This window comes from Python bivittatus, unplaced genomic scaffold (genome assembly GCF_059951505.1).
Source record: "Python bivittatus isolate LINGU-HERP-01145 unplaced genomic scaffold, Pbiv_v1 ctg000700_np1212, whole genome shotgun sequence".
Taxonomy (NCBI): Eukaryota; Metazoa; Chordata; class Lepidosauria; order Squamata; family Pythonidae; genus Python; species Python bivittatus.
The window spans coordinates 20,086,445-20,110,951 of NW_028277098.1; the positions used below are offsets into that span (position 1 = coordinate 20,086,445).

At 36.9% G+C, this 24,507-nt stretch overlaps 1 protein-coding gene across 1 annotated transcript in view; it reads left to right on the forward strand.

Moving 5' to 3' along the window:
- Positions 1-24,507, forward strand: part of COL11A1 (collagen type XI alpha 1 chain) — a 246,369-nt gene that overhangs the window by 203,615 nt on the left and 18,247 nt on the right. Inside the window, exons 55-62 of the mRNA XM_088153779.1 lie at positions 16,561-16,614; positions 17,788-17,895; positions 17,988-18,041; positions 20,356-20,409; positions 20,572-20,679; positions 24,140-24,193; positions 24,281-24,316; positions 24,420-24,473. Of these exons, the coding sequence (XP_088009905.1) occupies positions 16,561-16,614; positions 17,788-17,895; positions 17,988-18,041; positions 20,356-20,409; positions 20,572-20,679; positions 24,140-24,193; positions 24,281-24,316; positions 24,420-24,473 (522 nt within the window). The remainder of the gene's footprint in view (positions 1-16,560; positions 16,615-17,787; positions 17,896-17,987; positions 18,042-20,355; positions 20,410-20,571; positions 20,680-24,139; positions 24,194-24,280; positions 24,317-24,419; positions 24,474-24,507) is intronic.

Here is a 24,507-nt window from a genome sequence, read left to right on the forward strand (position 1 = left end):
TATTTTTTGTTTAAACATATTTTTGTTTAAACATGTTCAGAATTGAAGGAGGCTATCAATAAGATAGGTAGAACAATTTAGGTACACTCTAGTGATTGTACTGGCTCAAGTGCTCATTAATATGTGGGAAAACTCTTTTTTCCTTTTAAGAGTTTTCACCATCTGTTACTAAGATTCTTCTGCCTGCCAGATTGCCATCCATTTAGTATACTAAATTTCATCTGACTTGTAACAGCATGCACAATTTATTTCACACTTCACCACATTGCCCCCCAACACAGGCAGAGGTGCTAGAGGAATTTTTTATCTGAGAATTTGGCAACTTTCACATTTATGCACAAAATTCAGCTATTCAGCTATCATGCCATATTCTGTACTTCTTTGAACAACTTGACAATTTAAATCTATCCAAATATTAAATTAAATTTATGAAATACATATTTTGAACATTGGTTTTTTGCAACATGGCTTAATGCAGATACAGAATGGAATCATAAAACCATATGAAACTGACATGGACAAGAAGTAAGCAGAATGATCCATTCCTAAACAAGGTCTACCAACTCTCTACAGCAGGTTTTCACCCTGCATTCTTGCATCCTAGAGAAAACAGATAGATTGTCAAACACATGGCAAATTATAACTCAACAGCTTTTGAACTTTGTTCAGCATAATGAATTCACAATCTTGACAATTATATCTGTTTGGAGAAATATAGTCTGTTCTGTGTTCTCCCCCGTCCCCAATATAGTTCCAAGAAATATATAGGTATTATATGCCACCAATCATAGCAAATTTTAACGTAACACAATTAGCAAATTCATGAACAGGTGTTCTGTTGTTTTATTTAGCCAGAAGATCTTCTTCCTTAGCATTTCTAATGAGATGATTGTAAAGAAAATCAACTCGATCTAGGTGCATTCTTATGGGAAAGCATCTTATATTTGGTATACTTTCAAAGATTACGAGGTAGTAAATGCTGTGCTCCTTCGTGTTATTTACTTACATTTACTAGGAACATAGCATGTGATGTGTTTTGAAAATGTGTGGTTTCCAAGCGTACTTACTAAAATTGGGCATTCATTGTGGGAAAAGGTACATCAAAAGAATCTCTTGGTACCCACTGACCTCTATCACAATAACTGCACTTAACTGAGGTTCATCAGCAGGGGTGGTAATAAACAATTATTCTACGTTAGAGCAGCATCAACAGTGCTTTGAAACAGTAATTTGTTTCAGTACATTATATATGGAGTGTAAGCCAATTTTATATTTTAGGAGACCCTAGTGCAAATGAATGAGTATTCAGCTCCTACTGCTCCATCTTTTTTTTTTCAAAGTCTGACACTCTGAAAAAGAAAAAAAGGCAGTTGCTTGTTTAGGGAATGGTAATTCATTTCAATCAGGACAACAGGCTTTGATCCATTTAATTAGTATTTTAATCAACAAAATCTTTAGCTGATTCATCTAATAAGACAATGGGGGACAGGTTTTAAGCAGCAGGTCTATGATTTTAGGGCATCCTCTTTTTTTTTAAGTATTGTTTGGTTCTGGTGGTTTACCAACCAGAGTAACAATTAAAATCTAATAAATGATGCCTTCTTCTCCTACACTGAGAGTAGTTTTTGTTTGATTATATCATAAATTATCATACATCTGCACAATATGATGCTCAAAGGCCTCCTGGTGGGAAAATGAAGTTAGTTGATGCCCTCAGCATCTGCCTTGTTCTGTATAATGGTTGAGCACGCCTGATTTTGCCAAATATTAATCAAACACACTGCAGTTCGACCCCATTGCGTATGTTACTAGGACATTTGTCCCAGAAGGGCAACCATTTTGCCAAGGTTACTGAGTAGCTGATTCCCTGCATTGGCCACATTATTGCTTTTATAAATTTCCTACTCTATTGTCCTCTGAAAGGTAGTAATATACCCCAGATTCTCAGGTCTCTTACCAACATTCTTAATGCAAAGAAGACTATGGCTGGGATGCAACAATATTTTATTTTTTCTGAACACCTGGGACACGGCTATACATGACCTCTTATGTTTTATCTATCAGCTCTGTCTTTTGTGTGTCTTGAGATAGGCAGAGGCAGTACACACTGGAAGTAATATCCTGCGTTTAAATAAAAGAGGGCTTCCCTTTGATGAAACTTCATAGCATCCCCTTGAAGCTGCTTCATGATGCAACAGTGGTCATCTTACTTCAAAAACAAAAAATCACGTTGCTTCATTCTGGCCTGCTTCTGTGCCCCTCAATCTTCTCCTTATGGGGACTCACATTATGGGACAAAGCTAGGTGGAACCTTTTTCAACAAGCATTGCAGGAGAAAACCCAGAGGAAAGGAAGGACCAAAAGCCCAGCCTAAACTTCCCTCATTATACAATAAAACTCTTGCAATCTAGGCAGCTTCAGCTGGAAGTTCTTCAGACAGTGCCATGGGAGAAAGCTGAGAGAAGCCTGTTCAACAGTACCATCCTTAAGTGATTCAAGGTCATGGAAATTGCCTTGTTGAGGTGAATCACCTGGCTTCCTTGCTTCAGCAAACAAATCAGACACTTCTACAGCCTGAATCACTTCACTGAAGTGAATCTTTGTTGTTTCATATAGATGTAAATGTTACTGCACTAGTGATTTAAAGCATTACTCAGCCATTGCTGTGACAATAGAAAGCGTGATTTTTTTAATGATATATTAACAATGGCTGGATGACACTATAAATTGCTAGTGGGGAAATGATCACGGATGCGTGGTAATTGTTACTATGGAGTACAAAACTTAATTAATTACAAGAACAATAAGAGGAAGAGTACATACAATAAGGAAACACTTTAAAGGGCCATTAAGAGAAGCATATTATCTTTCTACTAAAACTCTTGAGGAAAGCTACAAATTATTAGGTGAAAAAAGCAGGAGAAATAGACATTTGCTTAATTTACCATTGTTTTCTGATTTTTTTAAAGCACAGACTACAATTAAAACCTTTAAAATGAGTCAGGGATTATATTAACTTTAGACTCTAGTTTAATTGCTAGGCTTGTTCTAAAATTGAAAATCATAACTTCCATGTCCAAATGGAAAACTAATTAAGTGCCTTCCACCTTCAGCCATGAGGTGAACAGCAAAAAGGCTCTGTGGTCATTGTGCATCATTTTACTAAATCAGCTAAAATTTGACTTTGTAACCTGAGCCACTAAAGTTGTAATTTAATAAGTTGCCATGCAGGATGCATATCAGGTTGACAGATGTGTGCTTCATTCTTGTATGATATCTTTATGGCAAAAGTTGTATTCCTCATTCGTATTCCTCATTCTCCCGGGCTCTGGCTAGGATAGATGGAGCCTCTTGTTGAGGGCATGCTCTGTGTGTTGCTAACTGGATTCACCATTTTGTTTATTGCTACATGTTTTGTTGTTTGATGCTATTTTGATGTTTCGTTCTTAATGTTGGGAGCCATGCAGAGTCTATTGGAGTCAGGCGGTGTCTAAATTGAATTGAAATAAATTAAATAAATAAAAAAAAAAAACCCCCCCCCCCCCAAAAAAAGTTTGTTTGCCTCAAAACCAGAGAAGATGAGATTGCCATAAAGGACATTCACATTTCTTTTCTAGATAAATGACAATTAGTGGTATTGCTAATTGAGAATATATTCTAATATTTATTGCCGGTATAGTCTCATTTCTCACTAGAGGAGCAAGCCAGGCACTTGGGCGATCAGATGCATGGGTAGTGTCCATAGCAGTGCCCTGTACTGAGGAAAGAGTTGGGGTTAGGAACTTCCCATTATCTCTGGTAGAACATTTAAAGTCTACTAACATTTCACAAGGATAGGTAATCATGGGTGTCTGCAGAGGGGTAAGAAGAAAATGACCTCACATGTGTCATGATGTCATCATGCAGGTTATGTGAATTACATATTGGGCTTAATTTGCAGTCAAGATGCGACTGATGCAAATTACATTATTTGGGTCATTTGTGTAATGGCATTACGCTGCATGTGATGTCATTGTGGCTTCAACCAGATGCCTATGGAGGCCTTGATGAAGGAAGACAACTTATATATATGTAGAGCTTGAGATGGTTGGAGGCTTACAGGAGGAAGGAGGTTGCCCCTTTATCCCATTTTACATATAATGAGGTACACTTTAATCAGTTCAGCTTGGAATATTCTGAAAGGAAAGGAAAGTGTTTCCCTGCACTTGAGTGTGTGGTTTACACAATACATTAATTTTCAACACATTGTTTTAAATGGAGTTTATCCTAAGTCAGCTTATGGTGTAAGATGGAATAATGTTTAGTGCCAAATAAAAAGTAATGACTTCAGAAAATAATGTTTCAGGAACACCCAAAAAGTTGATAGGCCTGCAGTTATCCTACTATCATTAGTCTTTTTGAAGACTAATAGATACCCATCCTGAATAATCTCTGCAGGCATGTGAACATCTAAGCCTTATTTGTCAGGCAATTAGTTGATTTTTAACAGTTTTTAAAACATACAGCAGCATTAAATATAAGCTGTAATCTATTTAGCAAAATGAGATAAACCGTTCTATATAATAGGCTTGAGTGAACTGACATGCTTAATTAGTTTTATCTATTTTACACAATAATCTATTTGTTCCACCAATTTACTGAACATTTATAATGCTGGAAACAATTACAGTGGCATTAGTAGTCTTTTCAACAGAATTGGAATAAGACTTACTTGAAGATTCAACAATGAAGAAGTTTACTACAGTCAAGCCAAAACATTTCTTTTCCAATATATTTTTGTTACATCCAAGTCCAAGACAACAAAAGAAAGTGCAACTTTTTTTTTTTTTTTTTGGAAGATGTCAGGAGCCTACATTTCTTATTGCTTTCATGGAGCTTTTGTGATAAGGTCAGGGGAACTCTTGAGCCATGTGAGCAAAGGACTTTGCAATACTTAAGAATGCTTCATCACTTCAGGGTAACCTTTTCACTGTCATTAAAACCCATCCAAAGTCATTATCTCCCATTCCATGTCCAGAAGCCAAGTAGGCTAATTGAACTTTAGGGCACTTTCAGTAAGCCACTCTTACCACCTCCAAACAATCCCCAACTCTCACAATTGTTCCTCAGTGGCATGTGATTGCCCCAATTGCAGCCATTGCAAAATGTGCAGAGACAATGTGTGTGACCAATGAGAGGCCATTGAAATACCCCACAGCCGTCCCTTCTCTATTTTTCCATCTCTGCTTTTGCTGTTGACAAGGAAGCAAATAAAAAACAGTCTGGCTCAGAGAAATCCTTGATACTTTCACAGCCAAGTAAGAGCAAGAGGGCTGGGAGGTGGGGATAAGCAGGATTTCCTGCTACTAGGAAAATAACCTGCCCCCAGCCTTATGTAAGTATCTTAAATCGCAATACAGAAATTTTGCCATTTGAAGTTTTGAGTAGCCAGGCTAGAAGAAAATCAGCTTGGCTGCATCTCAGCGAAGCTGATGCAAAAAATTCAAGGCATGGTGCCACCGAGGCAGCAGCACCAAAGCTCCATGTTTAAGTGCTCCATTTCCAACATTGGCCGCAAAATATTCTCCACTACAACTAGGCAGGGAGGAGCATAGATTTCCAGATCATTTTTTTCCTCCAAATTTTTCATTGAAAATATTGTTTTAAAAAACTGGTATTAATGTCGCCAGAGCTTATTTTATTTTATATTGCCAAATCCCATAGAACTTTCAGTGGTTGATAGATGAAGCATCCACAGTATATAAATAATAAAATATCCATTGTAAGAATTTTTTAAAAAATGATACTTCCAAACTCCTATAGCAGAGCAAGACTAAGGAAGCAAGATTCACACAGTGTTTCATTAATGCCAGGAAAAAGGAATTTAGTTACAAAAACGTGGAAACTAGATAAATATACACCAGTCACTCATTTATTAGTGAGTGTTTTAAGACCTCTGTAAGTTGTCTGATCTTCTTTCTCATAAATTTCCTAACGGATGGACTGATGCCTCCCTTAAGAAGTAAGGCTGAAATGTCCATGTGCTCATCTGCCATGTTTTGAAAATTTCTGTCTTCCTTCCCAGATTCAAAGAATTCTCCTATGTATACATAAAGCACTCACAGTAAATCAAGTTTAAAAATTAAATTACAGTCAAACCCTAATAAAGTATATCTCAACAATACATTCAACTTAGATGGCATTCTGCCAATCCATAAATGTTCTTCAAAAGAGCTCAGTTTTGAGTATCCTTCTAAATGAAATCAAGATGGAGGCTAAACTGATTTCAATCAGGAGGCTAATTAAAACATAGTAGCTGCTACGAAGAAGTAGCATTTCTATGTCTCAACCCCCCTCACTTCATCAAAGCTGGGTGCAACCAACAACTTCTCTCAGGACAACTGTATTAGACAGGTTAGCTATGAGATTGGAGAATGAAGTTCTACAGATATCCAGATGCCAAATCAGATAGGACTTTTTAGGTGAGAATGACTATTTTGAACTGCACTTGGAAGCCAATTGGGAGGCAATGCAGGACCCAAAGCACAGGTGTTATATGTTCTCAGGCAAAGTGTCAGTAAACAGGCCACTGTATTTTATGCCATCTATATCTTCCAAGTAGTCTTCATAAGCAGCACCATATCAGGTGCATTAAAGTAATCCAGAAAAGTGGTGATTAGGGCATAAATTACTGTGGCAAGGTCCTCCTGCTGGCACACCAAACAGAGCTAGGCAAAGGCTTCCTAGCTTCCCTGCTCAACTAGCAGTATCTGTGTGTTCAGGAGGATGCCCCCAAGCTGAAATTTTCTCCTTCAGGGGTAGTGTTTTCCAATCAAGAGATAACACTGAGTCTAAGAGAGGGCCACAATGCGCAAATATCAACTTCCACCTGTTTTGTCCCATCTGGACCCTGGCAGTGTTTGTGAAAAGGGCAAGGATATAATGGTTTTGAGTGAAGGTAATCTCTTTTTCTGGAGTAAGCTTGATAGGTACATTAAGGGAAATGAAGATGTAGATTTAATTTTAATGATATATGAAAGGGCTAAGGTGCATGTCATAAAGTTGGAATCAGTGTCATCTAGATTGCTCTGGGAGCATATGAAAGCAAAAATTCATAGGCTGGTGATAATTATATGTTATTGCCCAATGAATGGTGATAATAAGAGAACCACAGATGAGCTTGGGGGAAAATAGTGTAATATTCTGAATGAATACAATTCAGGGGGAAAAATATTCCATTAGATGACATGAATGGATGAGTGAGAATGAAATGAGATGCAAAAAAGTGATTCAGCTATTCAGAGACACAATAATGAATGCGAAAGGTGATTGTTGAGACAGTATATGCTTAGAAAAAGGTCTGTTTCAAATTCATGGCTTAAGCATAAGTCTGTGTACACATGGTATACTCATGGAAAGGGAAGAAATATAAATTTAAAAGTATGATTGGTTTTATTGTTTGTAATGAAAGTTTGAAAAAACAGTGAAATATGCAAAGGTGGCAAGAGGTTCTCATTATGATGGAGACATTATTTAGTAGTGTCAAGAGTGGGTCTTGGAAAATAAAGTGAATGGACTTAAGAATAAAAATAGTAAAATTATTTGGGATGAAACTGAAGTAAAGGAGTGCAAGAAGTATTTTAGAAATTGCTATGATAGTGATAGTGATATAATGAAGAGTGAATGCTATAAATGTTATTTTCCCAGAAAAAAAGTAATGAAGTTACACATACTGTGAGAACATTGAAGAAGGGTAAGGCTGCAGGTGTAGATGGTATAACTGGAGAAATGTTAAAATATGAATATGGTTTGCTTATAAAATAGTTATGTGACCTATTTAAAGTGTGTGTGAAAATTGCATCTGTGTCTGATAATTGGAAAAATGCCATTTTTTTTTATACAAGTAAAAATGAAGGGTAACAAATGTAAGTGCAAAATGTGCATGAGTTTAGTTTGTTAAGTGAGCCTGAGTAGTTACTTGACAGAATTCTCATTGAAAGATATAAGAGCTGACACTGAGAAAAATTTGGAAAGTGCAGTTGACCTTATGCTAAGGTAGGGATGTATAGACCAGATTTTTGCTCTTTAGCAGGTCATTCAGAACTATATGAAGAAATAAAGCTTATTGCATATTTGTTGATTTGGAGACAGCATATGATTAAGTGACTGGCCTTGACTTATTGAAACATTTTTGCAACAATGGCATTGAATGCAATAAAAATGGTATGTGATATAAGTAAAGCATAAATAGAATAAATAGAATGCTTAGCTAATTTTTCAGCATTCAGCTGGGAATAAAGTTAGAATGTGGAATGACCCCTTTGTTGTCTAATGTATTTATAGATAAATATATGGTGATAACATTAGAGATGTACTGGTCAGGAACATGAATATGTGTATACTTTTGCATTCAGACAATGACATTTTGGTTGAAAATCTAAATATTTGCAGTGAATGTTAGAATGCATGATACAAGGAGGCACACTGAAGTTCAAAGTAATTGTGTTTAATGGAAAGTAGCATTAATAAGTTAGAAATAATTGAAGAAAAATTAAAGCAGGTAGATGAACTTGTGTACCTTAGTGAAATGTTTATTAAAGATGTGGAAATAGTGGAGAAATTGTAAGCTATGCAAATGCTGATAGAAAAGTATTAGATAGTTTGTAGTCCATTATGAGGAATCAGTCTTTGCCAGAAGAAGCCAAAATGGCTGTGTATAAGAGCATATTTCTGCCAACTTGTTATATGAAATCGAGAATTGGGAATGTCTGAAAAAAAGTAGAAAACTGAATGCAGTGAAATACTTAAGAAGTTTGTGTGGTAAGACAAGAAGATATAGTGTCAAGAATTAATGTGTGTGAATGAATGTGGACTGAATACAAAAATGAATTACCAGTACAAAATAACTGTGTGAGGTATGGTCATATAAAGGTTCAAACTTTCAGAGAGAGATAAAGAAAAAGTGAATGGCAAAAAAGGAAAGGGAAGAACCAAGAAAGTCAAGTTTGGATGACGTAATGAGAACTACAAAATGTGAGAGGAGAGAAGTTTAAAGAACAAAATGCAAAATATGAATCAATGTATAGATATGGTAGAAGCAAAGATGGTGTCCAGGCTTCATACCAGGTAAACTGTAAAACCCTCTCTCTATCAGCTCTGTATTCCCAGGCTGACACAAGAAGTGTTACTGTAGAGGATTTGGAAGACATGCATATGAAAAAGTCTTATACATATGTCAGTTGCACGGTTCAGATCCTGGACTTCTTGGTCCACCTCTTTAAGTTAAGGGATGTTTAGCCACCTTTTTCCCACCCTTGAAACTTTCTAGTAGTTGACCGTTGTTTGCAAAACTGTTCTCTCTGATTTGAAAATTGGGGGCTCTCACCTTACCAGCCTCAACCATCCATAGAAAGATATGGAGAGGTATGGTGAATTATATTGATATAAACTAGATTTAGTTTTTCTTTTCTTTGTAATTCCCTTTCCTCACTATTTCTCACTCTTTTCTATGCTTTGTGCAATGTTGCTTACTCCAAATGTGTGGGGTACTTTTGTACATTAGGTATGTATGTCTTCTGATCTTCTGCTTCAAATTTCTTTTGCTTACTCCTTTTCTGAACTTTGGGTAAGGTGTTTTTTTGTTTGTTTGTTTTACTCCAGAAGGGAATAACAAGATGGATGGATAGAGATAGAGATAAAGATAAAGATAGAGATAGATGTATGTATGCATCTTTTACATCCACCCATGTAATTAATAGCAAGTTTACTAAAACTTGCCTTTGAGCCAGCCTGTAGTGACAGAGCTTGAGGGGAGGGCTGGAAAGAATAGCAAAGGGATTCCGTGAGTCCAGATTATGTGGTATTGTAGCTTCTTTGAAATTGACCAGACAAGCTCAGCCCTTGCACGACTTACAGTACTATTGGTTCCAAGAAGCAAATGTGCTTCTAATTCACATTTGTGTTGGCTGATTAGAAAGGGAAATGTATCCTAGGCTGTTTATATGGATAGTCCTAGCTAGGGAGAAATATGAGGGCTAAGGCTGATGCATTGTAAATAGGCAAATGCTTTATACCCTTTTGCAGTATTTTTGAAAGGTTGCCAAAAGGTAGGAGTACTTCTTGATTCAAATGAAAATGTTCTTAGAAATCACAACACTTTCAGGCTTAATTCTAGCAATTGGTAAACTTTTACCACAAATAGATGTGTGGTGTAAGCAATTATGTTTGGTAAAAATGTGGACACAGGAAGAATTCAATGAATAATGCATGGCCTCCTGCTTCTTGGCTTTAAATGTTTTGTTTTGTTTTAAAATCCAGACATAGATTTTTTGACAGAGAACCACAGTCAAATTATCTGGTAAATTAGTTTGTTGTGGTTTTTAGATTGCATGTATATGTGAAGTCTCCGTGTTCTGTAAGGAAATCTGTCTTGCACTGAAGTTCCTTGAAAAAAAAAAGAAATATTATATGTGTGTGAGGGTGTGCCTGTGCTTTACCCAACCTTTTTAATAATACAGTTTTGTGAAGCTGCCCATTTAGTAAAGGAAAGACGGTTTTATATCTAGCCTTAGATTTGAGAAATGTTATACAATCATCATTTCCCAAGTGATTATGAAGTTTAAAGCAGGACCTTGGGCAAGTCACTGATGAGGTTCAACCCATCATGCTGAACTGTGGTTTTTTTAATCATAGTGTTCAATAAGTCACAATTGTTTGACTTCATTTAACATGCTAATTTGCAAGTTAGGGTTTATAAATCAAAATCAGAAATCAAGTCAACACTGCCTAGGGGCTGAAGTCATCAGTGTCCATCATAATTTGCATATGATCATTTTAGCCAGCAACAAATGATTGTACTTTATTTATTTATTTACAAGTCACTTCATAAAGCATAATACTTTATGTACAGGATAAAAAGTAGAACCATTAACCATGTAAAAAAATACAAATCCTGGCACTCCATATCAGTGTAGGGATTGCCACCTTCTCTTAATAAATATATGTTAAATGTTTAATTATACTTAATATTTTAATCTATAGTTTTAACCAAGTGCTTACTAATAAATAATATTTTAATAAAACCCCAAACATAGCTTCATTTGTCTGCTTAGGAAAATCAAGGAAGGATGTTGATAACTTTTGAAAATGTAGAAGTCTTGGCTTTTTCTTTTTACAGCAGCATGGGTCTCAATTCAGAAGTGATTTCTTCTTTGTATCACTTTTGGAAATGACCATGTCATCACACAGTTCAACAACTGGATAAGTGGCAACACAGAGATGCCTTCCCAAGCCTCTTCCGGTCTAGATTTGTTGAGTCTGCAACTCCCAGACTTTGGCCATACCAGCTGAGGAATTCTTCCTGATCCAATATATCTGGGGGTATCAGATTGGGAAAGTCTGACACAAACGATCACATTTTGCAATACTTTGGCAGCAATAATAACAGCTTTGAACAGCTTTCCAAAAATTAAACTGATAAAGAGAAGTTAAGAAACAGGCAGTTGGATGGTTTCAAAATCCAGTCAAAATTTACCTTCAGTGAGCATTTCCCATATTGAACTGCTGACTTCCTCTCCAATTGTTGCAGTATTTCTATATACTTATTTCATTCACAGTATTTTAGACAAATGGATAGGGACTTAGTTCTTCCCTTCTTAAAATAATAAGTTGTTTCAGTATAGGTCCTACTCTACCTTGTACCTCTATCTTCCAAAAGATGAAGACTGCTATTACTTGACTTCTTGTTGAAAAATCCCATGTTAAATTTTCAAGGAATTTCAAGTTTCTTTGGAATACAGTATAGGAGTCAAGGGGAATTTATGGTCTATGAAAATGGATTTTGATTCTGTATAAAATGGACCATCCTATTTTAAACAGTTGGATCTCAGACAAACATTCTTGATCTGGTAAATTTTAGACATTTAGACATTTCTATAATGTAGAAAAGTCTAACATCTGGAGAATGAGAAAAATCTAGCAATGATTTATCCTGGGTTTGCTTTATTCCATTTTGCAAGGGGAAAATATATTGCTACCTCAGCTGGATGTCTCTGGCACTTGTAAATTGAGGAACAGCTCTGTTATTCTTTTTGAGTATATAACAGAGAAAACCTAACATTATGGCAAACAGTTGCTGGGTGTTCTCAGCTTTACAAATAGCCATATCATGTTTATGTGCTTTATAAATAATGAATGGCACTTTTTTTCTTTTAAACATTAAACAAGCATATTTTCAGTCAGCTGACAGATGACTCTGAATAGCATTTGAATAGCATTTCAAGGGGAACCTTCAAGCAGAGGAATGAGATGGAGATAAACTACTTTATAATATTAACATACAGAGGGCCTCATGAAAAAGTTGCCTCCATCCACTTTATCAACTTTTGTATGATGTGTGTTTGATAAATGGTTTCATATCAGTGTGCTAAATAACATCATAAATATATGATACAAATGTTTTAATCCCCAAAGGAAATCCACATATGTGAGCAACCCTTTGCACTGTAAATAGCTTCCTATGGGCTTTGTTGGATGTAACTGGATTTGTATGATAACGTATCAAAATAATTGAAAAAATCTTCTGGTGCAAGTAGCAATAAACATGATCAGGGTAGAGTGACAATACAAGATTAGAAAGGGATCAGTGTAGTCGGTGAAACTGCCTCAAGACCACAAGCAATCCTTAAGTTCCCTTTTGGGTGTCTCTTCTGATCTCAGTGGCCAAAAATAAGTGGTACAATTTCCTTCCATTTTGAGCTGGAAACTATACAACTATAGTGTAAATTCTAACGTAGTTTTAAAAACAAAGCCCCTTCACCCTAAACAGGAAAAAACTAGGAAATCTGCCCCTACCCACATTTGTGACATCCATCTTTGCCCACCCACTCAACAAAAGAATTCCCAGTCTGGCTCTAGTGGATATAGTTTTTATGCACAAGTCATCTTAATGATTAGTTGTGCAGTTCACTTTTATATTTTTCTCTCACCCTTCTTCCAGCAACAGTGGTTCTTCACAAGCTATCCTTATAAGTATCCTGTGAGATAGGGTAAACTGAGAAAGAGTGCCTAATCCAGATTTACTCATTGAGTTTCAGTGCAGCATGATCATAGTTTGGGGACTTGGGTGGGATGGATGGATGGATGGATGGATGGATGGATGGATGGATAAAGTGTTCGTTTTTACGTGACTTGTAAAACTTTTAATTAAAAAATTATATATATAAAAAGATAGATAGATAGATAGATAGATAGATAGATAGATAGATAGATAGATAGATAGATAGATAGATAGATAGATAGATAGATTCCATGTTCTTGTTGCTGAGATATTTTGTGCTAGTTAAAATTTTCCCCAACACCACAAAATCTAAGCATAGCAAAGAAAGATAAATAACAATTAGCCATCTTTCTTTTGCAGAAGTGCCATCTGTGCAATGCTGGCAAATGGTGAGGGTTAACAAGAGCTGTTCATTTACCAACTTTGCATTCAGTGCAGAATTGCTACTGTTTGATAATGAATATACCCCCTCCCCTTTGTTTTGGCAATCATGATTCATTGTATTTATAATTTAGCGATCACAGTGTTCCTAAGCTCTGCTAATTGATGTTGCAGCTGCATTCCTAGATTATGCAAGAAGTATATTTATAATTATTATAAAGTTTTGTATTGTTTCTCTTATCCCAAGAGCATTGGCTCTGACCATTTAAAAGCTTGTTCAAGTGTGTCTCATGTAGTAAAATAACATATTAATGCTCTTGTAATCCAGGCTCTTTTTATATAATACACAATAAACTTAGGTTTGTCATCACAAGTACAACTGAAAACATAGTGTTTTGTGAGTGGACAGTCTGTTTATACATATGTGGTATATGTTGTTCCTTTTTCTTTTTTCTTTTCTTTTCTTTTTTGGTGTTCTTTACTTTTATTAATCTACCTTTGTATGGAATGATCTTACAAATGACAGTGGATTTTTTAAAAAAGTTTATTAAACTTAGCCTAAATTATACTGACTATCCATTATGAAATTGAAGTTCCAAGATGGAAATGTGTTTGGAGTAGGTGGGAGGAATTATTTTATTGGCAAGGATGCAGCAGCCTTTCCTCAGTGTAAAATGCAAATCGGAACACAAATATTTAGGGTAGCTGGATTATCTATGTATCATTATTGCATGTTACTGTTCAATCTGCAACACAGACTGTGACCATTTCAAATTTCTCATCTGAACAGAATCCAAGAGTCCCTTTTTAACATGTTACAGGCTTCTACTTTTAGTTCTCATGTTATATTATTAATGTCTGACATGAGTTGCATGAACAACATGAGTTTGTTCCATTTACTCTTTCTCCCCGAACTCATTGTATACATTTTTTCCACACCCCTACACTAGCCTACATGTAATATATGCACATGAACGAAGAGTTCATTACAGTTAATCATTATCATGCAGCTGATCTTTTCATTTTTCCTTCTGTTATTTTAATGATCCTGATATGGGCTGGGAATTCTCCAACATATGAGAGTAAAAAGGAAAAGAAAAATTCTCCCTCCTGTTGCTGACAAAGGTTCTATGAAATGCGAAATATTTCAGCTGTACTATAGGGCCACCATGTAACTATAGATAGCGAAACTCCGTTGGCATGTGTAGATAAAACAAGAACATGCATCAATCATTTCCACTGGTTCCTTCCTACTAGCATTCCTAACATATCTAGAGAAGGTTCATCCAGAGATTGTTAGCCTTGTCATAGAAGCCAAAGTATATGATTTCTTCCTTCTTTGCTTATAAAAATTATTATAGTTCCATATAAGTGCAGCTCTGAAATGCAACAGTATGGAAACTGAAAGCAAGCCATTCATGTGCATCAATGGCGTGCCATAAACTGTTCCACATGAACAGTGCAGTGCGTGGAACAAACTACATGGAAATATGTTTACATTAGCTAATGGGTTTAAATTCATCTTTGCAGTGAGGAACATTTTAACATTAAGAAGGGCAAATCAGATCATATGCTCCATGGTATTGGCCAAGACTTCAGTGGAATCTTTGAAGATTCTCCAGATGAAGGGTGCTTTCACTGCAATGTCTCATTACCAATATTCATATTGACACAATGTTAGACTTGTCAGTTCTGCTAGATACATGTGTCATGCAAAGAGTGAAATAAAGCTTTAGTAAGAAGTGCAGGCTAGAACTGTTCTAGCCTGCTGGGCGGTTTAATCAAAGAGATGCATGCATGCATCTTACAGAAGAGGCTTTTTAAAGATTCTAAAATCTCATCAAACTCAGCAGAAACAGAAGCATCTTGCTGACAGTGTATTGACAAAAATAGATCATTGTTTTCCTTGCGTGAAGAAGAAATGCCCTTTTTTGCTGGGATGACATTTGTGCAAATTTTACATTCAGGTGGATTAATGGATATTTTCTGTTTCAATCTGGGAACTATTTACACTTTACTGATACTTGGTCAACTTTTCCGTTCTTTTCTGATCACTTGTGTGGAGAACAATCAGTTGCCCAGAAAATATATCCAACAAGGCTATCTTTAACACACACCCCAGCACTGCCTTTTCCATTTTCCCCCACAAAAGCCAGATATGCTTTTCTAGAATTAGTCTTTGTGTTGCAATACAGACAAGATCAATCCCAGTTTTAGAGGCTTCTCTGCCTATCTACTCTCACCACCACTTCACACACAGGTGATCGCATCCTCTACAACTCACCATCTACTAGAACTATCAGATCAGGGCTACAAAAATCTAGATAACCACAAGATGGCAATAAAGAGGTAGTGTGTTCTATTTCTATGCTGCTATCAAGCAGATTTTTACAGCCCAGATTTAATAGCTCTTATGGCATCCCTATACAGGCTTCTGCCTAAATAATTAACCCAGCAGAGGGATCCACATGCTGAAAGAGAGGAGAGAAGATCTTTCATGGTTTTTCATTGTCCATACAGCACCCACCTCTCATATTCTAAAGCAATTCATGGTCAGCAAGTCTTATATAGCTGTCTAGCACGCTTTTGTAGCTTTCAACACAACCGTGCAGTGGATGGCACCAACATTTCTTACAATTTTTACGAGTTTCAGTTACTGATTTTAAGGGTTAAAATGGGTGCTCAGGTGCTGCAGAAGCTTAAGGCACTCATTTCATCCTTTAACTCTCCAAAAGAGTTGATTTTTAGTAACAAAAATTTAGACCCTAATGCCATCCTGAACAAAACAGGGATAGGAACTGTTGAAAACTGTGGCCCTACCATTCATGATCTCATTAGTCATGCTCTCTGTGGTCATCAGAGCCAAGATCTTTTCAGGGAAAAAAAAAAGAGAGAGACCTCTGGCTGAAAAATGTTCTCCACCCCTATTCTAGATGATCTTCAATCATTGGATGAGATTTTTAAAGAGGACAAAGGGCTATAGTGGATCAAGATCAGAAAGTTATTTTCTGCTCCGCCAGAAGAACATTCCCTGAGAGACTTTTATTGAAGGGATATATCTCTGAAGTGGGAATAAAGTCTACATCTAACTAATATCTCATTATGCTTATTATTCATTTGTCTCCTTCTTTCCTTTGTGACAGGGGCCTCCTGGAGCAGCTGGTGCAGAAGGAAGACAAGGTGAAAAAGGAGCAAAGGTAAATGTTTTAAGCTACAGGAAGAACACATTGTTCTCCCCACCCCAAGAGCATGCATCCATATGACTTCTTATCCATATTGATAATCAAAAAGTCATTGAAAAACTTGGCTGTTCCCCCAAGCCTTGGGGTAGGGTGGTGTTGAGCCCCTGTAAAATTTTACTTTACTTTCTTTTCTTCTGGATTCACATGATCTTTATTCTTATTGTTTTACTGTTTCTTGCTTTTAATGTTGTGAGCTGCCCAGAGTCTTGTGGAGCTGGGCAGCCTCAAAACTGGACAAACAAACGAATGAATCATAAATCAAGAATAAAGGATGATGACTGATTTGTCCAGAGGTGTTGAGACTTTGATGACAGGATGAGGCAGTACCTATTAGGATTGTAAGTGCTTCTGATTCAATTCCAAAAAGGTGTTTTGGAGCATGCAGAAGCAGAATGTAACACCAGTCTGCATTTTTTAAAACAATAATGTCTTTTCTCAGAATCATGTAGTGACTGCACTCGGCAGCCACACAATCCTAAGAAAAGGTGCTGCTTTAAGGAGCTGCAGATAATGTTCTCTCATGCACTCCAAAGCACCATTGTGAAATCAGATCCTAGGAGCTGTTGAGTCCTAGCAGCCATCAACTAAGAGGCTCATTATTCTACTAGGCTGTCTCTTGTTAACAGTCTGTTTATCTACATGGTAACATGTAACAGTTGTATCTTCACTGTAATTACCACTCCTCTTTTGCATTAAATTCTGTGCATTCCTGTTAGTCAAAAATAAATGAATATTAAGTTGATAAAGGAGTATTTTCAGTCCAAATCTTGAGTTAGAAATTTCAGAAGGAAGGAGCATGGTCTGAAAACTGGAAAGCTGTAGAAACACCAGGATCTTGATACAAGAAAAAAGTTAATTGTGATTGGTAGCAAACGGTTTAGATACATAATTTTGTTTTTTCGATCCATATACACAAACAAAAAATGTTTAAGGCAGGCTATGAACGATCTTTACTTTTCTTGTCTTTTGCCTTAGGCTTTATATGAAAAAGGATTAGTTGCTGTACTGGTTGCAGAACTCTTATCAACTTACTATTCCTTTATCTGTAAATAAAATGATTAAACAGTATATTTAACTATTCATATAATACATAGTATATTTAAATATTCACACTGATTTATGTTATAGGGTGAGCCTGGATCAGAGGGTGCTCCGGGAAAAACTGGCCCAGTTGGTCCTCAAGGTCCTGCAGGAAAACCTGGCCCAGAAGGACTTAGGGGTATTCCTGGCCCTGTGGTGAGTGCATCAACCATAACATTTTTCCTTTCTTGGTTCAGGTTTCCATAGCATGCTCTTCCAAATTAAGCCGAATCTATGTCTTCCTGCAGGGAGAACAAGGTTTACCTGGAGCACCTGGTCAAGATGGCCCACCAGGCCCCATGGTAAGTACTTTGTTTATGATACTGTCTTAAAATATAGGCTAAAGTGGTTTTTCTGCTAGACTTCATCTTTTTGCTTGACATGGAATTGTAGATATAAACCTTTAAAAGTTCTGTCAGACTGAAGTCAAGCTATGCCTCTCCAGTTACTCCAGATATACCAACATATGACAGAATGACATCACCGTACTGCATCATAACTACCTGGAAAACTCTGAGCATGTATAACAAAGAACAGTGTTCATGTCTTTTTTAGCATCTAGTATATGGCTTGTTATCAAAGTTCTAGTCAATATCTTTTAAGACTGAACATCTGCAACTTGTTCTTGAGTAGCACAAGTAGAAAACAGGCACAAAAAATCCATCCATATTATTGTGGAGTCATATGTGTCCCTAGTTCTTCTTACACCTCTGATTTTAAACCAAATGTCAATTCAGAGTTATTATCAATGTACCAGCTATATCTGTCTTCAGAAGTAACTTTGCAAACCTTGTTTGATAAGGATAAGAAAAGTAGTGCTAATAGACATCCATCCATTTATACACTGATTCCTACCTAAAGTTCATATGCTGCTATAGTTGATAACCTCAGGTTATATCCAGTGGATTACATTTATAAACAGAATGCAAAACCTTAGGTAAAGCAGGAATACTGAACATATTGCAGGTGAATACTGTATTCTTCATCTCACCATTTCATTTTTTAAAATAATTAACTATACATATGTCTGGAACTTTTGCATCTAATGGTACCTAGAAGAAAAAATGTAAAAGTTAATAGTTAGGAATGCACAGATAATTCCAACTATTAACTTTTACGTTTCTTCTTCTAGGTACCTTATCAGAGTTACTCAAAATGATTTTCTATTAAGTTCTTTTGGACTTCACATGTAAGTGTGTGCAAAGGATTACAACCTAAAATATTTTATTCCCTACCCTACCATCAGCAGTCTTCTCACCACTGCAACCAGCTGTTCAATGAATAATTAATAACATATTCCTATGCCTACTTACTCATAAGTGAAGCTTATCACTTGAATTAAGTAAGATTTATGTTGCAGTCCTGTGCTTACTTATCTCAGAATTAGTTGCACTAATTCAGTTGCAGCCTGATATAAGTTCTTAAAGGACAGGAAGGCCTGGCAGGATATGGTTCGTGGGGTCACGAAGAGTCAGACACAACTTAACGACTGAACAACAACAATAAGTTCTTAAGTGGATACTTTATTTTGTGAAACATTTCCCACAATAGGTTGGTATTATTCAGTACAAATAAAATAGTTAATATCCTTTCTGTACATTTGAAAATAACTGGTGCTGCATGACTTGAAAAATTAGCCTATAGTTTTCACCTGTTATTTATAGCTTTCACATACTGTTTTGCATCTTCATCCTTCTCTTGTAATTGCCCTTCCAATTACATTGGCCTAGCTATTTTAAAATAAATATGTGCATTTTCTTTGTAACTACTGCAAAAGAAATATCTTAACACATTTCCTTTCTTCATCTCGAACGTGGGGGTGGGTAATCTTTTTCTAAAACTTCATTCTCTCAGCTTGAAGCTGAGCAAGGTCTGTATTCCAGCAATAAGCATGGCCAGAGCTTGAAATGGATTGAGTTATATATATGTGACTCTTTTCTTTGGTTATGTCACAGAGAGAAAAAGCGTTGCACTAGCTAACATATGCAATGTTTCCCTCTAAACATCATAGCTGCAATTGATATAGCTGTCTGTTGCTTTAATAATAAGGAAGCTCTCTGCTCTCAGACTAACAATTGAAAAGACTTCACATGAAAGAAAAGGTGACTTGGAGAAATGACCAAAAACTAAATCAAAAGTTGTTAGTTATAAACTTCTTATAGATGTTTTCCCTGTAACCGTGGAGCTCATTGGTGACTTTAAGCTCCCGGAGAAAAAGTGGATATCAGTATAATATAATTAATACACTAATTAATAAAATCCACTTGTAGCCAGATTGTGCTTCTGTGCAGTTTTACAGTCTGAGGCCAATTGGAAAACAGGTTGGACTGAAATAAAGTGACCTTCTTAAGCCTGCTCGATACCACAAAGAGAACAATAAATGTCATGTAAGGCAGGGTAAAAACCACAGCCAATGTTAGCCCAATGAATTACTCAGATAAACTCCTTGTAAGAGCATATTGTTAAAGGTCATCTTTTGCCTTGTAGTGCACTGAATGACATTAGTCACTGAATGCTGTGAGATGTGATTGCATCTAAACTTGTAGAACCTTTGATGATCTTGATTCAGAAATTGCCGCCATCTCTATTTAAGGTTATTTTTCTTGATACCTGTAGGGTCCACCTGGTTTGCCTGGGCTGAAAGGAGATCCAGGTTCCAAAGGTGAAAAGGTACGTGGAAATATATCTTTAATTGTCTATGTTTGTTTACATTGTTTGTTTACATTGTCAGACAGTTACCATTGTCTGACAATGTAATTATCACTTAGTTGGATACTATTCTTTCAGTTATAGTATTTGACTGCAAATCATATATTTTATATCTACTCATAGGGACATCCTGGATTGATTGGATTGATTGGACCTCCAGGAGAACAAGGAGAAAAGGGTGACAGGGGTCTGCCTGGTCCACAGGGAACCACAGGACCAAAAGGAGATTCAGTTAGTAAAAACTGCATACAGAGAAATGTTTTTTCTTTACCTTTTAATTCTATGACTGTTTAGGCTATCTCCAAATTAGTATCTTGTTGCACAGCCTTTCGCATAAGTAAATTGGCTATTTTATAGTCATGTCCACTGTCAGATAATTCTGGATTGGCTCCAGATTTACCTTTGCATGAATGGAAGAGTTCCCTCCTATTTCAGAGAGTCTGAGTCCTCCAGAGCAGATTTTCAGGAATTAAAGAGGGGGTCAAGAGGAGAAAAGTACAGTGGTACCTCAGGATACGAACGCCTCTACTAACGAACTTTTTGAGTTACGACCAGCTCCGGCAGGAAAAATTTACCTCGATGTGCGAACTCCGCCTCGGGGTACGGTCATTTTTCCTCCCTGACACGTCCACGGCCATTTTTCCGCCCCTGACACATGGTCCGCGCCCGTTTTCCTGCTGCGCCGCGCCCGGCCGTTCTCCCGCCACGCCGTGCCGCGCCTGGCTGTTGCCGCGCCACGCTGCGCCTGGCCGTTCTGCCGCCGCGCTGTGCCTGGCCTTTCTCCTGCCATGCCACGCCCGGCCTTTTTCCCACCGCGCCGCGTGACGCCCGGCCGTTCTCCCGCCCCTGATGCGTGGTCCACGGACACCAGAACGGATTAACGGTAATTACATTGAACCTTATGGGAAAATTTGCTTCGGGGTGCGACCAAATTCGGAGGGTGGAACGGATTAACCGGATTTACATTGAACCCTATGGGGAAATTTGCGTCGGGTTACGACCAACTCGGGATACGCCCAGAGTCACGGAACGCATTAAGTTCATATCCCGAGGTACCACTGTAATTGGAAAAATGGACTACTTCTCCATCCTTCAACAGGAGGCTTTGCACACTTCAACAGATGTGAATGACCAGTGAAAAGAGTTTTAGTAATAAAACCTCTGGATCAAACTAGGGAGTAAAAGAAACTTTTTAAGGAACAGACTTGCAAGATCCATCAGAACAGACTCTGCCACAACATAGGCGCATCATAATGGATAGCATCAAATGTGCTGTGTTTTTCTCAAATCAAAACCTGCATGAAACTCCCTACTTCTTTCTGTAAATTGAATCCAAAGAAAGAGTGTGGTCCATTTCAAATAATCTATTTTTCTGTGTCCAACACTTCTCAATCTATTTAAAATGTGCCAAAAATAACCTGGGCTGCTTTGACCATTTGCAGATCTGTTTGGATATTTAGATACCGTAAGCATGGTCACTGGCCCTCTCTGGCTGAGCACCAAGACCTTCCAGCCAATCAGTGCTTCCTTGTTATGTTTCCAGGGCACAAGGTTCTTGTCCCACTCCAGTCCTAAAAAGCCATAGTTTCCCTTTCTCAAACAGAAAAGAAAATGCATTGCAAACATGTCCTACGGAGATTCTGTGCATATAAATTGTAATAAAATTGCAGAAGCAGTTTGAGCGGAAACTACATAAGGAAATGTGAATTGTTAACAAATATAAATAAATGCATTAAAAATCCTAAAATCCTTCCCACTTTTCATAGCAACAAAGTCCTTTTGTCTTTCAAACTACTAATGCTGGCATACTGGAACTGAAAAGTGAAGGTGAACAAGGAGCATAGACTACTTCTTCAAGCAAAAGGCAATGATACAATGCTGATTCTGAAGCAGCATGTGCTGGCTTGTAATACTATTTCTCTGTCCACAGATAAAATGCCATTTGCTCAGGGGTATGTCAACATTATTCACAGTTACAAGGTTCTCATTAAAATATCATGTGATTAATGGGAACTTATCTTGCCCCACTCCCTCAAGCTCATCTTCATCTGGAAAACCTTTGTGTGTTTCTGAAAACTGCAAAAAGAAGAGGTATTTTGATTTAAAAAGAGAGCTTACCTGTAAACAAAAATGAAGCTTTCTTTAGAAACATGTACAAAGAATGACATCATGGAAATTTGCATTTAAAAACTGAGGGAGATCTATCAATAAAAAGCAAACAGTAAAATGGACTGGATTTTTACCAATCTGCATTTCCACACATCCAATCCGTGGCCTTTGATGAAAAACAATGCTATATGTATTAAGCCAGGGAGGGAGGGAGGGGGAGAGAGAGAGAGAGAAGTAGCTATAGGAACTAGGGATGTGATTGCAGCAAAAGGAGAGACTGAAGGACAGGAGAAAATTTCAGGAACCAGAACTATGTGTATCTTGTGTCTCTCCAGTTGTCATTGATACTTTAAATAAGTATTTGTGAATGTTCATTTATTAAGTTTATTATAAAATGCTGTAGAAAAACCGAAAAGTTACAAAACCAACTGAAGAAAACACCAACAAAGAGAAAAAAACATATTTCCCAAATGCAAAATCAATATAGAGAGAGATGACTAATCTAGTGTATACAGTGTTTGGAAATGTACTTTCAGTGAAATTAAAACATTAATAATTCCAGAAATCCCATACCACTTCAGCTGGTCTTAGTTTTATTCCAGTAAGCAATACATGGCTGAAAACGTTCTAGTAATTGAGAGCCGATTTTAATTCTACCGGAATTTGCTTAAGACTATTGTCTTATTCATCAGCATTACATTCCAAATCTAAATGTAATCTTTTTCTTTATTTTTCCAGTTATTTGTCCTACTGTCAGTATAATTCCATTAGCTTCTCAGCATTATACACTAATGTGGCCCTTGACACTGGAATTAGATTTATGGATTAAAATTAAATTTCACTCTATATTATCTTTATCATAACTACTTCAGAATATTCATGTTTTAATCCGCATATTGTATGAATAATGTCTGGGCATTCAGGCTGGTATCTTCAGCAGTCTCCGTTTCTTTTAAACTTTACTGAGCAGTAGTAAAATGGGAGTAATCAGAGTAAGATCTCTTCACTTTTATATATCAATGTAAATATAAATACAGGACTGAAAATCTGTTCCTCAATTTCGGGCAAGTTTTCTTCCCCTATGAAGAAAACTAAGAACTTTAGTTTTTCCTATATAAATTTCAGGGTGCTTATGAAATTCATTTCAAGGTGTTTTGATATAAGTTATTGTGAGGTGATGAGGTTTAGAATTAGATTTTCTGTTACACATTTCCCCATTACTTTGATGTCTCCCTGACTGCTGCTGCTTCCTCATCTGAAAAAGCACCATGGGAGGAGTTTTTCCACATCTTTGTATTTAATTGACACATGGAGATGCAAGGGAGGCCACAGACTGCTGGAGATATAATTTCATGTGTAAGACAGGGTACTCGCTGTCCTCCAGGACCTTGTAACTAAGGTGAGAGTGGGAATATCACACCTTGTTTATGAGAATTCCACTGACATGTTCTTCTCTTTGGGACAAAAAAGGGTTAAAGGCATTTTTTTTTCCCTTGCCAGTTAAAAGACAGTTCTTTAAAATGTTTTCAGCAATAAAAATTGCTAAAAATCAGCAGTAGTTTTATGCATGCTCTTTTTCTAGGGAATTTCCGGACCAGCTGGCCCGCTTGGTCCTCCGGGCCCGCCTGGTTTACCTGTAAGTAGCTATACCCACCTTACCTTATTCCTGATATCAGAATCATTATCTGATATTTTGTGTAACTATGTATTACTTTTTCTGTAGGGTCCTCAAGGCCCGAAAGGCTCTAAAGGTTCAACAGTAAGTATCTTCACACTGGTTCCCCCCTTCCCCCCATATGGCTGACTATTCCTTTTTCAATGTACGAGGTTTTTTAAAATTGTACTATTGTATTCCTTCATAGGGTCCTGGTGGCCAGAAGGGTGATAGTGGTTTACCTGGACCTCCTGGGCCTCCTGTAAGTAAGACTCCTTTTTACTTAATCAATACTG